Source organism: Lindgomyces ingoldianus (genome assembly GCF_010093535.1).
Source record: "Lindgomyces ingoldianus strain ATCC 200398 unplaced genomic scaffold BDR25scaffold_62, whole genome shotgun sequence".
Classification (NCBI taxonomy): Eukaryota; Fungi; Ascomycota; class Dothideomycetes; order Pleosporales; family Lindgomycetaceae; genus Lindgomyces; species Lindgomyces ingoldianus.
In genome coordinates this window covers 44,660-59,206 of record NW_022985223.1, presented here as the reverse complement: position 1 = coordinate 59,206, position 14,547 = coordinate 44,660, and the positions used below count along the sequence as shown (strand labels likewise).

The following is a 14,547-nucleotide window of genomic DNA, read 5'->3' as shown; positions in this document are numbered from 1 at the left end:
CTAACTGTGTGATAGATGCTGCAATCACTCCATCCTCTTGCTGCTATCTCCTGCTGACAATTTCCTCTTTGTCACACCTCTTAGTCTCTTCGAACCAAAAGGAATATCTATGGATGTTTACACTCTTAGTCCTACCGCATCCCTTGCGCACTATAGATATCGCAATCATGCTGCCCTCCCTCTTATTACCTAACGTGGGAACTTGGTAGAGGTAATTTAGGACATGTATCTGCATCCTATGGACGTCCTATTTGATCATAGCGAGAGATTTCATTGATTAGCCTCTCCCTATTGATGTTTCACGGCAGATGCGGATGAGCTGTAAAAACCAGCCTTTGATATACGCCAGAGGAATCCGCAGTAGTCCCCTATATTCCGTAGCCACTAAGTCCTACCTTATGTCCATTATAGCCACCTTGAGCTGTTAAATACCCCACTTCAAGGCCGACGCGATATTCAAGAATGCTAGGGGAATATATGATGAGAAATGAATCAATTCACTACCCGAATTAACATTAGTGCAACTTGAACATCAACCATCTAGACAACCTTTGGTTCAGCCTCAACATCGCAAAATTCCCCTATTGGGGCCAGATGCCGTTCGGCCTTTCCAAAACTTTTCAAATACGTTAATTTCATCATCTTCTACTAGCTCTCCCGATTGGTGGAAACCTTGAAGTACCGCCGGGAGAATGACCTTGCGAGATCACCAGTCCCGTCCAGTCCTCCACCATCATTTACTCCGCGATGCTCTCTGCATATGCGGAAGATTTACGCCTTCGGGAGGCGTATTCTTGGAAAATCTTGTCCCTCATCCTGACCAGTCAGTCACGAGCAATGATGATCTGATCTTCACACGGACATAGGTGAGGAATAGTAGCGTGCGCCGCACCCGGATCCGCGACGCCACGAGAAAACACTCACAGTGCTAACTCTTTTCCCAGTATCAATAATTTAACTATACCTGCACTCCTCTTTTGAAGGCTGAGCCGGTGGTATGCTTGTCCGTCGGGAGATGCATTTCCCTCGGTGTCATGTCGGGTGAAAGAGAGCGAAAGTTTGTCGAGCACAGGGACGTTGCGGTATGGGGAGCTACAGTTCCATATAAAACTGACTACTAAGCTCCGGTGGTGAATCTTGCGATTTCCTTAATTGAAGGTTGTAATTGATATTCAACTCTCAAGATGCTCCTACTTGTCGTGGGCTTGTCTGCTCTAGCAGCTGTGTCTGCTTTGGATGTCAAGGTTGCAAACACTGGAGGGAATGAAACTTCTGGGCTTCAATATGGAATCATGTTCGAAGTGAGTTGTTTCGTATGTTAATTGAATCCAGAAAACTGATTTGTGCTTGGGATATTAACCATTCGGGCGATGGAGGGATCTACGCAGAACTAATTCGCAATCAGTGTGTCCAACCGTTAGTACACCTAATAGTACAGTACTGCAGTACACTGATTTTGGTCACGTACGTACGTACAGGGCATCTACTCAGTATACTGTACTATACATGAGGCTGCTGTACTAACCGTTTACGGTAGTTATATAGGATTTTTGGTGGTTTTGGGCGGTTGAAGGCAGGTTGCTGAGGGCCAGGGGGCTCGTGTTCGGAGATTAATGCGGAGAATGCCGTTATTGCCTGTTTTGTTAGCAATCTTCTAACAAATTTAGCAACTATGCCATCTACGTTATTCTTTTGCCCATTATGATGTCCCAATTCCTATCCCAATCAACGACGCGGTCGACAATAGAGGCTCTTTAACTGCAGAAGAATTAGTTACGTAACAACGCTGTTACTAGTGAGCTGACTGAGCTTACAGAGTACATTAAAACAGTGAGATTAACAACAGTAGATCTCACAAGGGGTATCACAACTTCCTAATTGGGTATAGTCTTTAGCTTCAGCGCAATTACTTCATAATACTTCAATATACTTCAGTTACTGTATCCTAACCGTACACTGACGTCATCTCCTCCGTACAGTTAGTTAGTAACAGCCTCCTCTTCCGTAACTGTACTATACAGCCTCCAAAAGGCTCCGTAACTAACGGTTGGACACACTGTTCGCAATCGTGCATTCCAAGGCAGCACTGTGCACCCGTCGGTCATTGAGCCTTGGAAAGCAGTCGGTAGTGCTCAACTAAGCCTGCAATCCCTCTCTCAGCCACTCTCTTCAGCGCTTCCCACCTCTTTAAACGTTGCTGCCTCTAGCGGTCAGGTGGGAATATCGAACACCGGTTATTGGGGAATCGAAGTCAAGGCCCAGAAATACACTGGATCGTTCTGGGTCAAGGGAACCTATGGGGGACCTTTCACAGCCTCATTGTCGAACTACCTTTCGAACGAGACGCTAGGAAGTGTAGCCGTTACTTCCAATGTAACAGCCAATGATTGGACAGAATATACTTTTACTCTAACCCCGGAGAAGACGGCCGAGAATGTGAACAATACATTTTCAATCACATATGACGCATCAGCAACTAATGGCTCTCTCAACTTCAATCTCATTAGTCTCTTTCCGCCAACGTACAATAACCGTCTAAATGGAATGAGACCAGATCTCATGGAAGCTCTTGCAGGACTTCATCCCTCTTTCCTCCGGTTTCCGGGAGGCAACAATCTCGAAGGTGAAGATCCACCATACTACCTCAAGTGGAACGAGACCATTGGTCCTCTTAAAGACCGTCCTGGATACCCAGGAACATGGGGCTACGAAAACACAAATGGCCTTGGGTACGGACTCCACCCATCCTCCATACCAGTCTGTGGATAGGGCTGACAGGTGGGAAGACTTATTGAATATTTACACTGGTGCGAGGATTTGAATATGGAGCCAGGTAAGATTAAATTAGTGATCACACAAAAGTCTTGAAATGCTAAAGCCTTGACTTAGTGCTCGCTGTGTGGGCTGGCTTCTATCTTAACGGACCAGTTATTCCAGAGTCTGAGCTGCAACCATATATCGACGACGTTCTAAACGAACTTGAATTCCTCATGGGCTCAACTGATACCACCTACGGTACTCTTCGAGCCTCGCTAGGTTACCCCGACCCATGGATAATCAAATACGTTGAGGTTGGCAATGAAGATAACCTCGGTGGTGGGGGAAGTTCTTACGAATCGTATCGCTTCCAAGCTTTCAAGGATGCTATCAATGCTAAATACCCCGACATTTTCGTGCTGGCAAGTACTGCGGATTACCAGTTTGCCGAGACGGAAAATGCGGGCGAGGATTACCACCAATATACTCGGCCAGATTACTTTGTTGGCCAATTTTGCTTCTTCGATAATTTTCCCATGGGGTTTAAGACAATGATAGGTACCTTACTAGGATCCGTTCTTTCGACATGACCTCGATTGCTGACAGTCCACAAGGAGAATATGCGGCCGTTCAACCCAACATACCTGGAGGCGGCGGTGTGAACTGGAATGCTCCACGCTGGCCCTTCCCCATGTGGATCGGCACTGTCAGCGAAGCCGTCTTCTTAATCGGAGCCGAAAGAAATGCAGACAAGATTTTCGGCGCTGCATACGCGCCGCTTTTCCAGAACGTGAATTCTTATGAGTGGACTCCCGACCTTATCTCCTATTCCGCTGATCCGTCCGCCGACGTTATGTCAACGAGTTATCATATGATCCAGCTCCTCTCCTCCCACCGCATCTCTCAAATACTGCCAGTATCCACCCCGGACTTTGGCCCTGTGTATTATGTCGCTGGCTATTCGAATTCATCGAATTCGTATATTTTAAAGGCGGCGGTTTATAACGCAACGGAAACAGTTCCAATGTCTGTAACGTTCGACGGTGTAAGTGAAGGAGCAGAGGGGACTCTGACAGTGTTGACTGCGCCAAATGGACTTACTTATAATGGGGTGGGAGATAGCGTTGTGACAACGAGTAGTACAAGCTTGACAGCAGGAAGTCAAGGAGAGTTTGAGTTTGAGTTGCCGAATTTGAGTATCTCTGTGCTGGAGGTTAAAGGACGGGTGGAGGATTGAATTAATATTTGCGGAATAAAAACAGACCGAACCGAGAAATAACCTGATAGCCCATGATATAGAGTTTCCCTTACATGCGGTTGCGATCTTTGCGTAAAATGACGGCAGGCGAGGGGATCCGTGAAACTTTAACAGTGGCACAAAGATTCTTTTCACTTCTTCCAGATTGAAAGAGATGATTAAAAATGTGTCTTTGTACCTTGCGCTCTGGAGGCACTTCATTTCCACTGTATATATACACTACTTTCATATAGTAAGGTGAAGGAGGAATTCTGACCAATCACACCCCGCTACACTAAAGCCCACAAAAATCCATTAGGCTTGCACACAACCGTGACTCTTTCACCTCCTGGGCAACCACCAGACAGTTCTTTACGAACCGCATTTCTTCAAGAAACGAGCGAAACTACATGATGCCGATCCCGGACTGAAAATTGCTACGTGGTCCTCTCAACACGCACTTTTCGCTTTCGAATTACCTTTAATTCGACCCACAATAACGCGGTAGCAGTGACGCCATAATGCCAGAATACCTCGTTAGGCTCGTGCAAATGCACGAGAGTTTCCGGAAAGCGGAATTACAGGCTTTAGCTGAGTTAGCGGGGGTGGAGATGGATATTGTTAAGTATGAAGAAGATGTAAGGCTGGAAATTTCTCTTAGCCCAAACATTCTTCATGTATTTAATACTATTTCTATCCTTATTATCTGTATTCATATCTCCTGTATTTTTTAACCTCTCTCTTGCTTTTGATGCTATACGATTTCGCTCATTAATTTCTTCTGCTTTCACTCCCCTAACACCCACAGTCCCCTTTCTGCATCCTAACCCTCCCCTCCCCCGCCGCCGCCAAAGCCCTAATATCCCGCTCGATCCTCTCCCTCGGAATCTACTCGCTCTGGGGCCACGGTACGTCCTATGACCTCCTGCATGCCTCTACCTCGCAACTCTCCTCGCATCAATGGCCCGCATTTCAGTCAACACCGTTCCGATTCACCGTGGACAGTTTCCGTGGCACCAAGACTGCGATGCAACAACGAGAAATCATCGAATCCTTTTCGTACATGAATTTCCGCGGGCCAATCAAAATGAGAGATGCAGCTGCTGAGGTGTTTACTGTTTTTGAAGACTACAAGGAACATGCGGCTGAGCTTAGGTATCTTTACTTTGGCCGCTTGGTTGGGTCATCATCGAGGCATTTGAAGACGACCTATGATCTTAAGAAAAGGCACTATATATCGACCACAAGTATGGACGCTGAACTCGCGCTTCTGACCGCCAATATGGCGCTCGCGGCCCCAGGGAAACTCTTCTACGATCCGTTTATGGGGACTGGTGGCTTCCCGATTGCAAGTGCGGAATTTGGGGCGTATGCCTGGGGTAGCGATATCGATGGACGAAGTATCCGAGGCACGGGGGGTAGTGCGAGAAAGGGTCAGATAGGGAAAAGGGACGTTCAGGGCAATTTCAAGCAATATGGTCTCGAAGGTAGATATCTTGGCGGCTTTGTATCGGACCTAACGAACACACCTTTGCGTATTCAGAGTCTGCAAGAAGACGGCTCAGCAGTGCAGGGAAGGAGTATCGGACGAGGCTGGCTCGACGGAATCATCTGCGACCCGCCTTACGGTGTCCGCGAAGGTCTTAAAGTCCTGGGATCTCGCGCCGAACTCTCTGATCTTGAGCGCTCCACGCATCGTGATCGGTATATGGAGTCGGGATATATTCCCCCGAAACGACCGTATAGCTTTACGGCCCTGCTGGATGATATCCTGGCGTTTGCAGCTGAGACGCTGGTTGAGGGTGGGCGGTTGAGTATGTGGGTGCCGACGGCGAATGATGAGGACGTTGAGTTGGTTATCCCTGTAAATCCAAGGTTGAGGATTATGAGTGTTTGTGTGCAGAGGTTTAATAAGTGGAGTCGAAGATTATTGACGTATCGAAGGTTGGCGGAGGAGGAGGTGCTAGAGGAGCAGGGAGCAAGGGATGAGGGTGTCATGGACGAAAAGGGGAGGGAGAATGAAGTTGGGAGGGGGGCTGGTGCAAATGAGTTGAACGATTTCCGGAGGAAGTATTTTGAAGGATTCAAAGAGTTTGAGAGATTGAGGCGAGATGGAAGTAGCCCTAGACCTGACGGAGCACTTGTGGCAGATCAAAAGGGGGGGTGGGACAGTGCACTGAGAGACGTTTTCGGGAAAGGGTCAAGTACATGACAAGAGGGAGCTGGGAACCTTAGGCCTGATGTCTTTAGTCTCTAATGTAGTGCTATTGTTGGGGGTTCTAATGCCTCCTTGACCTAATGCTTTGGCTCTCATGCTCTCATAGCTCATATCTCGTGACCCACATTCCTGTGACATAAGTCTCTCACTTTGGCACATCCTTTCCATTCACCTCCTCCATGCCATATATATGGTACGGGAAGCCCTCCAATGTCTGCAACAACTTCGCCCACCCATCATCAATTACCCCTGGCTGTCCCACCCTCCTCTTCCCCGGCAGAACCTCCACTTCGGATTTACCTAACTCCTCTTCCTCTTCCTCCTTATGCGCACCCGTCAGCCCTGCTAGCACCTCCTTCTCCCTGCCCTTATACTCTTCCAGTAACTCCGGGTGAGGACACCACACAACCTGCATACCCGCCCTCCTCCCCGACTCCACACCAGGCACACTGTCCTCAAACACCAAACACTCTTCTGGTTTGATCTCCTCTTCCCCGCTCGCGCTCAATGCCTCATTTATCGTCCTCAACGCCAACAAATAAATATCCGGTGCCGGCTTCCCTCTGCCAGTAGGAATCCTCTCATCATCTCCCAAAACCGTATGATCCTCCTCAAAATGCTCAAACAAATACGGCAAATGCGTAGTCTTGAGCTCGAAATTCCGCCTATGACTACTCGTCGCCAACGCCGTCCTAACCCGCCGCTCCCTTAACCCTTTCAGCAACTCTAACACCCCCGGTAGCGGCTGCGTCTTTGGGAAATGCTCTTTTTGGAGTTGTGCAAGGCGGGCGTAGAATTCGTCCGGGGTGATAGGGAGTTGTGCCCATGCGTAGAAGATTTCGGAGGCTTGCGGTCCTGGGCGGCCTTGGAGTTGCGCTTTTATAGACCAGGGTAGGGAGGGGCGGTTGTTTTCGTGGAGTACGATGTTGGTGCATGTGGTGTAGAGGTCTTCCGAGTCGATTAGGAGGCCGTCCATGTCGAATAGACAGGCGCGTACGCGTGGGGGACTGTCAATTGGAGGGATGAGTCAGTGGAAGTTCTACGGGAAAGCGGGGGTGGCTGAAAATGTACGTTTGTACGGCCATGGCTATAGAGAGGCGAGGATGGTAGACAAAGGCTTAGAGGTTTACTGGATATTTTCAAACAATTGAAGTTTGAAAGCAAATCAAGCTTTGAATGAATGAAGTCCTTAGAACCCCACGTGCCAAGGCTACTGACTTACCGCCTACCTAGTTTAGACTAGTTCTATAGAGAAAGTAGACGTCACATTGCAAGCCAGCGGTACCAGGTACACACTGGAAATCCAGCGTCACGAAAATAAATCAACAAGTCTCCCTTCCTCCACAACCCATCCTCAAGCCCCTGAAACCTCCCCAAACTATGCCCTCCCCGTCCTCAGAACCCGACTCTAACTCCCCAATCTTTTCCCCCACCGAAGAATCTGCCCTTCTCACTCAATCCCACTCCGAAAAGGCCTCCGCAAACAAAACCTTCACCTCCGGGGACTACTCGTCCGCAATCCAAGGCTACGAAAAGGCCCTTAGTCTGTGTCCCGCCTATCTCGAATACGACATTGCAGTCCTCCAGTCTAACATCTCTGCCTGCCACCTAAAACTCCAAGAATGGAAATCCGCGGTAGAAGCCGCGACGCTAGCGTTGGAGGCACTAGAGCGCGTTGAGCCACCTTCTGCATCTGCGACCAATACTCAAACTCCAGGGAAAGATGGTGATGATAGTGGTAGTGGGCGGAGGAAGGAACACAGACGACTAGGACAGCAAGGAGAGGCAGTAGAGAAAGAGGCAGCGGTAGAGGTGGACGACGCAACCGAAGCCCGAATATTGGCACTAACCCGTACCGGTCATACTCTGCACACCGTCCACAAGCTGCGCACCAAAGCCCTTCTCCGACGCGCAAAAGCCCGGCGCGAAGTCGGGGGCTGGTCTTCCTTGCAAGGCTCGCTAGAAGACTACCAAATACTCTATACCCCGCCCTTACTATCTCTCTTATCAAGCCTTGATTTGAAGATCGTGCAGGCGGCGCTAAGAGAACTACCACCTAGGTTGGAGGATGCGAAGGGGAAGGAAATGGCAGAAATGATAGGGAAACTGAAGGAGTTGGGGAATGGGATTTTGAAGCCTTTTGGATTAAGTACGGAGAATTTCCAGTTTACGAAAGATGAGAAGAGTGGGGGGTATAGTATGGGGTTTAACCAGAATGGTGGTTGTTGAAGTTGGAGGCTGGATAGTGGAGAATGGTCAATGAGACCCCGAAGCGTAAGGCTACAACTTAAAGCTACAAGCTTAATGCAAGAGGACAGTTTCTTCCAACAGCGCCGCCCATGAGAGGGGTATCATGCTCACATCGGCTGTCAAGATACCCTAATCGAGCCATTATGATTTCGCCTGGCTGGGTATATATGGAGAGTAAGATGTCTTCACAAGATCAAAGATCAGAAGAAGGCGGTGGTCGGCCATGGAAGTATGCAAAGGCGCAAAAACCCTTGAGATGCATTCATGTGGCTTGTTTCGAACAATAGAGAGATGTGGAGCATATTCTCGCATGGCAGGGACATAACCGGGATAGATTTGATCTATCGACCCTTGTACTAGAATTCAAGTGGACATTAAGCCGATGCTAGTGTCTGCTCGAAATCCGGGCCATGTTATGTTCCGTAGCATTAGCGTTGTAAGTGACAGAATACAGTAGAAAAGACACTAGAATAGAGCAACGGCACTCTCTAGAATAAACAATACCCAACTGACTAGAGCTTGAAGCAAGTCTTCACATCAAAGACAAAGAGTGTAGTCATATGAGATTTATTCTTTTGTCATATACCATGGCCATCACCTGCCTGCAATTGCACGCAGTACCCGTTGTCCACTGAGCCAGGTCCAAGAAACCCTGAGAGAGATACACAGATGCAGTAACCCCAGAAAATGTGCAGTGCACTCTGCCATCCAACCAATTCGCCTCAAGGAAGCACATGTCTAGGTAAAGTCGCGTACCCTGGGATATTCGATCCACGTTGGCATGGCGGGCGTCTACGCAACCTCCTCGATCTTGGGCTTATCAGTGCTGGCCTCAGCGGCAGGGGCAGCAGCAGTAGCAGCAGCAGCAGGTGCGGGTTTACCATCGTCATTCTCCAGCTCAGGCATGTCGTCGTCTTCATCCTCACTGCTCTCCTCGCCGTGGTCTGCCATGTCGCCGAGATCGGGGAGACCGCCGGCACCCTGTGCTGCGCCCAGTTTGCTGAAGTCGATGCCGCCGAAGCCGCCGTCGCCGCCACCACCCATGGGGTTCATCTTGGACATATAGTCTTCATCGTCGGGTTGGGCGTCTTGCTCGTCCTCGTCAACCCACTGTTCACAATTAGCGCCATCTATATTAGAATCTTTCCTTTGCCACGGAAGGTTGTCGGCTGAATGGATTTGGTGCTTGGGGTAGATGGACAACATACCTTATCAAAATCCGTCTTCAAGAAATGCATCTTCTTGCTGTCCTTAAGCAGCCTCGGCCAGTACTCCTCCTTCAGGTCTTTCTTCCTCAGCACCATCTCGATGTCACGGCCGGTGTGATGGATTTTGCTCTCCTTGGGGTCGATCTCGGCGAAGAACTCGAGCTCGACGGCATACGTGACTTTCTTTGACGTTGAGGTGCCCTTGAACGACAGCTTTGTGGGCTGCAGATCGAGCTTCATGCCCTCAGCCGGGACGTCCGACACCATGAGCGTCAGAAACACGTGATTTTTGGCTGCATCGCTGCTAGAGGAGCGTTGCGCCCACAGGACTGGAGAGGGTTAGTCGGATGGGGGTTGGAGAGAGGGGGGAGGGGGGGGGGGGGGGGGGCAGGCTGAAGCTTATACCTTCAGGCGTGACGCTGGCCATTATTTGGGGACGGAGAGGGGAGGGAGATTTAGGGTAGAGTGGCCAATGGGAAGAAGTCTAGTCAACGGAGGGACAAATAGAGCTTCAAGTTGAGGGAGGTGAAAGAAGCGCCGTGGTGTTGAAGATGATCGAGCGCAACAGAGGAAGAAATGTCGAAACGTGCAGAGCACACAGTCTCTCGGGGGACTAGCGTGGCGAGGCTGGTGGAAAGCAATGGAAACTGCACAGAAGAATCAGGCCCAGGTGCCCCGCTTGCTCGATCTGATTCCAGCAAACCTTGCGATAGTGATCAAGGCAGACTCTCAGTCGGCTCGGGCAAACTAATCTGCGCTTTAGCCTAGAACTGAGGACGGTAAATGTGGATGGGATTTTGTTGCGGTGAAGCTGGTGGTGAGGGTGGCTGGTGGGCTGCTGCTGCCCCGCCGAAACGTCACTGGGGGCAAGTGGTCCGGGCACGACCTGGCTGTCCCTCGTTGAAGCGCCGGCAGCTTCCAAGGCACCCTCGCTGACGGCGCGAATTCATCCCGTGCATTCGAGTTCGAGAGAGCCTCTGTGCCTTTTAATGTTGCTCCCAAAATATTGCATGGTATACTCACACACACCACACGCGACGCACCACGACGCCCCGCCTCCACCACCCCCCCACGGCGCACCACCCCGCCTGCCACATCCCCCATGGAGACCATTCGCGGTCTCCTCTGGAAGCCTACACCTGAAGAGCAAGTCCGTCTCCCCCTCCCCTCCCCCCTTCTCTCCCACACCTCCTCCCCCTCTAACAAATCCCCAGAAGCGAAAATGCAATGCCCTAGTACGGCAAAACGTGCGCAAACTCGACCGCGACATCGCCTCCCTCAAATCCGCCGAAGTCAAGGCCAAGAACTACATCCTCGAAGCCTCGAAGCGCGCAAAACGTAACCCGGCTATGGCCAAGCAAGCCGCCCAAGACACCCGCGTCTATGCCCGCGAACTCATCCGCGTCCGTAGGCAGAATGCCCGCCTCAACACGTCCAAGGCGCAGCTTCAGTCGGTCCAGATGCAGGTCAATGAGGCGTTTTCCGTGCGCAGGATCGAGGGCAGTATAAGAGCGAGTACGGGTATAATGAAGGATGTGAATAGTCTCGTGCGCCTGCCAGAGCTGACGGGCACAATGAGGGAGTTGAGCGCTGAATTGGTGAAGGCGGGGATCATTGAGGAGATGGTGGGGGATACCTTGGACAACGATGCGCTGTTAGAGGGTGAAGATGATGAGGCCGAAGCCGAAGTTGATAAGGTCTTGGGTGAGATACTGAAGGATAAGCTCCCAGCAGCAAAAGAGGACGAGCTACCGAGCCAGCCTGTCGAGGAAGAGGAGGAGGAAGAGGACCAGCAGGAGATGCTAGCACAGATGAGGGGTCGTCTGGAGGCGCTGAAGAGTTGAATGCAAGCTTGGAGAGGGCGCTTTTTTTCGACCCATGTTCATCTAGACTACGTGCTGCTCGAGTGTAGCATATTGGTGTCGGGCCTGCTCTGGTCCTGGTGTTCATCCTAATCTAGTTCATCCTGGGCCACATCTTGATTAAGTTTTGGAATTTATTTCAAAGCTTATCGATCAGAAATTCGAGGTTCATAAGCCTTTACATGCCCAGCCCCCAAGCTCGATATCTTTTGGTATTGTTTGTTCATAGCAATAGTCATGAAATCATGAATTGGCACCCAATTTTGCAACAACAACAACAACAACAACAACAGGATCAATCCTGCTTCCATATCACCTCTATTCCCATGCAATCGTGAAAACAAATTGCCTTGTTGTCAGAACCAAAAACCTCCGGTCACTTGAATCCCACTCATCCTCCTATTATCTTCCCCGCCCACTTTAACTCCCACTCCCGGGGATCATTCCCCTCAAACCTTGCGCTCGCCCTCGTAGCCAGTAAATCCTGGCTGACCTTGATCCCTTCATACCATTCTCTGACCTTCTCATCCGTATCCTCGCCCCAAACGACTAACATGCCGTCCTCGCTCCTGGGGACTGGTTTAGGAGGCACACCCCGCATTTTGAGGAGCATGTATAAGATATCAGAGAAGCGTTCGCCTTGTTGTGAGTAATACGCAGGCGGTTTGTCGAATGGCCACTTCGGATGTCGTAGATGTTGGGATTGGGGGACGGAATCCAGTGGCGGCTGTAGCGCTGATGCGAGGTCTACGTCTGCTTGATGCTGAGGCACGACCGAAATACTGTGGAGCTGATTCTGATTCTGATTCTGACTCTGGTTCTGAGTTTCCTCCCAAGTCCGGAAGAGCCAGCACATTCGCTCGACGCAAGCGAGTAAGATTACAGCAACCAGGAACGTTTCGAAAGGATTAGCTTGCTGTCTTTGTAATAGTCGTCGCTCGAGATCGTTCATAACGACTCGACTCAGACTCGCTGCTCGCTTTTCAATAGCGCCCATAAGTTGCATTTTGATGAGGTCGTATGACGAGGAGTTGTTGGTGGGGGTTATCGGGTTGCGGTGACCATTTTCGAGATCCGATGGTGACATCATTGCCGGGGCCATGGCAGGCGCGAGGGAGGGATTGGAGAAAAGGTGGCATTCGAGGTTGCGGGATGTGAGAATACGGGTAGATATCCAGAGCTCTAATGCTCGGCTGAGGAGATCGTCTTGGTTGGGGGAGATGATGCTAAAGGCTACTCCTAGTGTTGTTTTCATGAATGCCGAGTCTTCGGATTCGTAGAATGCGGGTGTTAGTTTTTTGATGTAAAGGTCTAGCTTTCCACCGATGTCGTCGCTATCAGAGTCGATGATTTCGAGAGTTGTAGGAGAAAGAGTGGCAAGGATGGCAGGATCAATATCAGCAGCGCGGGCCACTTGGGTTTGGCACTTTAAGGGCGTAAAGGTCGCAAATGTCCCAGATTGAAGGTGGTGGGTCGCCTCTATCCGTCCTGGGATTTGATCGAGATGGACTTGCCCTCTTGCCTGGCTTACAGCATGGAACGCCAGAACTCCGTGCAAGCCCGCAGAGTAGAGATTAAATTCCTCGGCTATTCGAGTCCGTATACAGGGCTGTTTCCACAAGCGGGCACTCTCGACATTAACGCAAGTACTGCATGGACTCTCTCCTGAACATGGTTTCTTCAACATGCGACACCGAATGCATGCGCCTCTTTTCCGCACCTCCTGTACCTCTTTTCGCCTGGAATCAGAGAAGCGTCCCCGCACCTTCGGCTTCGCTGGCTTCTGGTTCATGCTGAAGTCTGTCGTAAAGTGTGTTTGGGTGCCGTTAGGATTCATTGCAATTGGTCGTGGATGAGATACTGGCTTGTTCATGCCGTCATCCTTGGGTAGTGTCTGCTCCCTCATGTGGTCGTGTAGCATTGGGTCAATTGGATTGGTGGACATGTTTGGCCATTGCTGGCGTCCGTGGTTATGGAAGAACTTGTCCGATATGCCTGTATTTGACAGGTTCAATTCTGGCTCCATCAAATTGTTGGTCAATGGCATCATATTTTGGAGCTCATTCGCAGCAGAGGCTGCCATTACGAGGTTTGAGGGGACCATCTGTGGCATTGAGCCCGAGTTGGACAGAGGGAGACTACCAAGGTGGGGAGAGCCAGTAGGGGAGTGCTGAAGAGGCCCGTTGAATTGGTAAATTGAGGGAAGCGCGGGGGTATTTCCTGAATCAAAACTCTGAGACCCAGCGCCGCCCGATTCGAGCGTATCTGGCCTGTCGTCGTGTATTATAAACTCATCCAATGAGCCAAAGTTTGGTCCATTGTTTGACGGTGGTGGTGTCTTCCGTCTCTGCTTCCCAGCTATGCGCTTCCCCGACAGATCCAGATGCTGGCGCGAGACCTCGGCGAGCGTCTCCAGGGCCGACATTTGCGGCTTCGGTGCAAAGGGGAGATTCATTGTGTTTTGCGACTGTCCCGAGGTGGTGGCCATTTGTGGGACGCCGTCAGGGAGATCGGGAAGCTCATGGAACTGCAGAATCGCCCGCTGGCGGTCTCGGACTGGGAGCGCAGGGCATTTCTTGACGAGGTGGTTTGTCAAGCTATCTATACGACCCTTAGGGAACTGCGCCGCCGTCAGTCAACAGGAAACAGATGCAGCAAACTGGTCATGTGGGGCAGTAGAAACCTTTTCACCGCAAGACTTGCACGTGTGCTGGTAGCGATTGCTGGCGTCTTCGAGCTTGGGGCCGCGTTCAAAGAACTCGAGGATCAATTGATTGGGTTTGCGGCCCATAGTTCCAACATTCCAAGCAATGAGGGGTGGTAGCCGTGAATTGCGATACTGCCGGTTGGGGTCGAGGCGGTTTCGGTAGCGGTGAAGATGTCCCGATGTCTTGTGCACGTGCAGGCTTTTTGTTTTGTGTGCAGGCGGTGAGTACGCGCCTCACCACCCCCAGCTTCCTGACGAACCTGGAGAAAGCTTCGAGATCTTACTTATTTCACCGGATTGGTCACAGC

General features: G+C 50.5%; 7 protein-coding genes across 7 annotated transcripts; 4 read left to right on the top strand and 3 right to left on the bottom strand.

The window, feature by feature from the left end:
• Positions 1-1,169: 1,169 nt before the first annotated feature.
• On the top strand, positions 1,170-3,994 carry BDR25DRAFT_384879 (putative vacuolar segregation protein; the record flags this gene model as incomplete). Its single annotated transcript, XM_033697903.1, has 6 exons — positions 1,170-1,294; positions 1,333-1,416; positions 2,085-2,729; positions 2,787-2,833; positions 2,890-3,315; positions 3,372-3,994. Coding segments are annotated over 6 exons (1,950 nt in total), but the record flags the coding sequence as incomplete, so codon positions are not given.
• A 365-nt stretch (positions 3,995-4,359) lies between these two features.
• On the top strand, positions 4,360-6,206 carry BDR25DRAFT_298386 (tRNA guanosine-2'-O-methyltransferase; the record flags this gene model as incomplete). Its single annotated transcript, XM_033689066.1, has 2 exons — positions 4,360-4,632; positions 4,803-6,206. Exons 1-2 carry the CDS (start codon positions 4,516-4,518, stop codon positions 6,204-6,206), a joined length of 1,521 nt encoding a protein of 506 aa, XP_033539982.1. The 5' UTR covers positions 4,360-4,515.
• Positions 6,207-6,245: 39 nt separating this feature from the next.
• Positions 6,246-7,347, bottom strand: BDR25DRAFT_298382 (HAD-like protein). The gene is made up of 2 exons (XM_033689065.1): positions 7,284-7,347; positions 6,246-7,219 (listed from the first exon to the last, which is right to left on the bottom strand). Exons 1-2 carry the CDS (start codon positions 7,295-7,297, stop codon positions 6,358-6,360), a joined length of 876 nt encoding a protein of 291 aa, XP_033539981.1. The 5' UTR covers positions 7,298-7,347; the 3' UTR covers positions 6,246-6,357.
• Positions 7,348-7,515: 168 nt separating this feature from the next.
• BDR25DRAFT_307899 (uncharacterized protein) lies at positions 7,516-8,447 on the top strand. Its single transcript, XM_033690928.1, has one exon. The coding sequence runs from the start codon at positions 7,593-7,595 to the stop codon at positions 8,439-8,441; it is 849 nt and encodes a 282-aa protein (XP_033539980.1). The 5' UTR covers positions 7,516-7,592; the 3' UTR covers positions 8,442-8,447.
• Positions 8,448-8,974: 527 nt separating this feature from the next.
• Positions 8,975-10,485, bottom strand: BDR25DRAFT_397271 (HSP20-like chaperone; the record flags this gene model as incomplete). The annotated part of the gene is made up of 6 exons (XM_033698496.1): positions 10,374-10,485; positions 10,076-10,317; positions 9,671-9,999; positions 9,264-9,647; positions 9,061-9,219; positions 8,975-9,034 (listed from the first exon to the last, which is right to left on the bottom strand). Exons 2-6 carry the CDS (start codon positions 10,095-10,097, stop codon positions 8,975-8,977), a joined length of 954 nt encoding a protein of 317 aa, XP_033539979.1. The 5' UTR covers positions 10,098-10,317; positions 10,374-10,485.
• Positions 10,486-10,609: 124 nt separating this feature from the next.
• BDR25DRAFT_347363 (SNF7 family protein-like protein) lies at positions 10,610-11,802 on the top strand. Its single transcript, XM_033694256.1, has 2 exons — positions 10,610-10,820; positions 10,885-11,802. Exons 1-2 carry the CDS (start codon positions 10,773-10,775, stop codon positions 11,512-11,514), a joined length of 678 nt encoding a protein of 225 aa, XP_033539978.1. The 5' UTR covers positions 10,610-10,772; the 3' UTR covers positions 11,515-11,802.
• Positions 11,719-14,532, bottom strand: BDR25DRAFT_115345 (uncharacterized protein). Its single transcript, XM_033683632.1, has 2 exons — positions 14,216-14,532; positions 11,719-14,152 (listed from the first exon to the last, which is right to left on the bottom strand). The coding sequence occupies exons 1-2, from the start codon at positions 14,321-14,323 to the stop codon at positions 11,924-11,926; spliced, it is 2,337 nt and encodes a 778-aa protein (XP_033539977.1). The 5' UTR covers positions 14,324-14,532; the 3' UTR covers positions 11,719-11,923.
• Between the last annotated feature and the right edge of the window lie 15 nt (positions 14,533-14,547).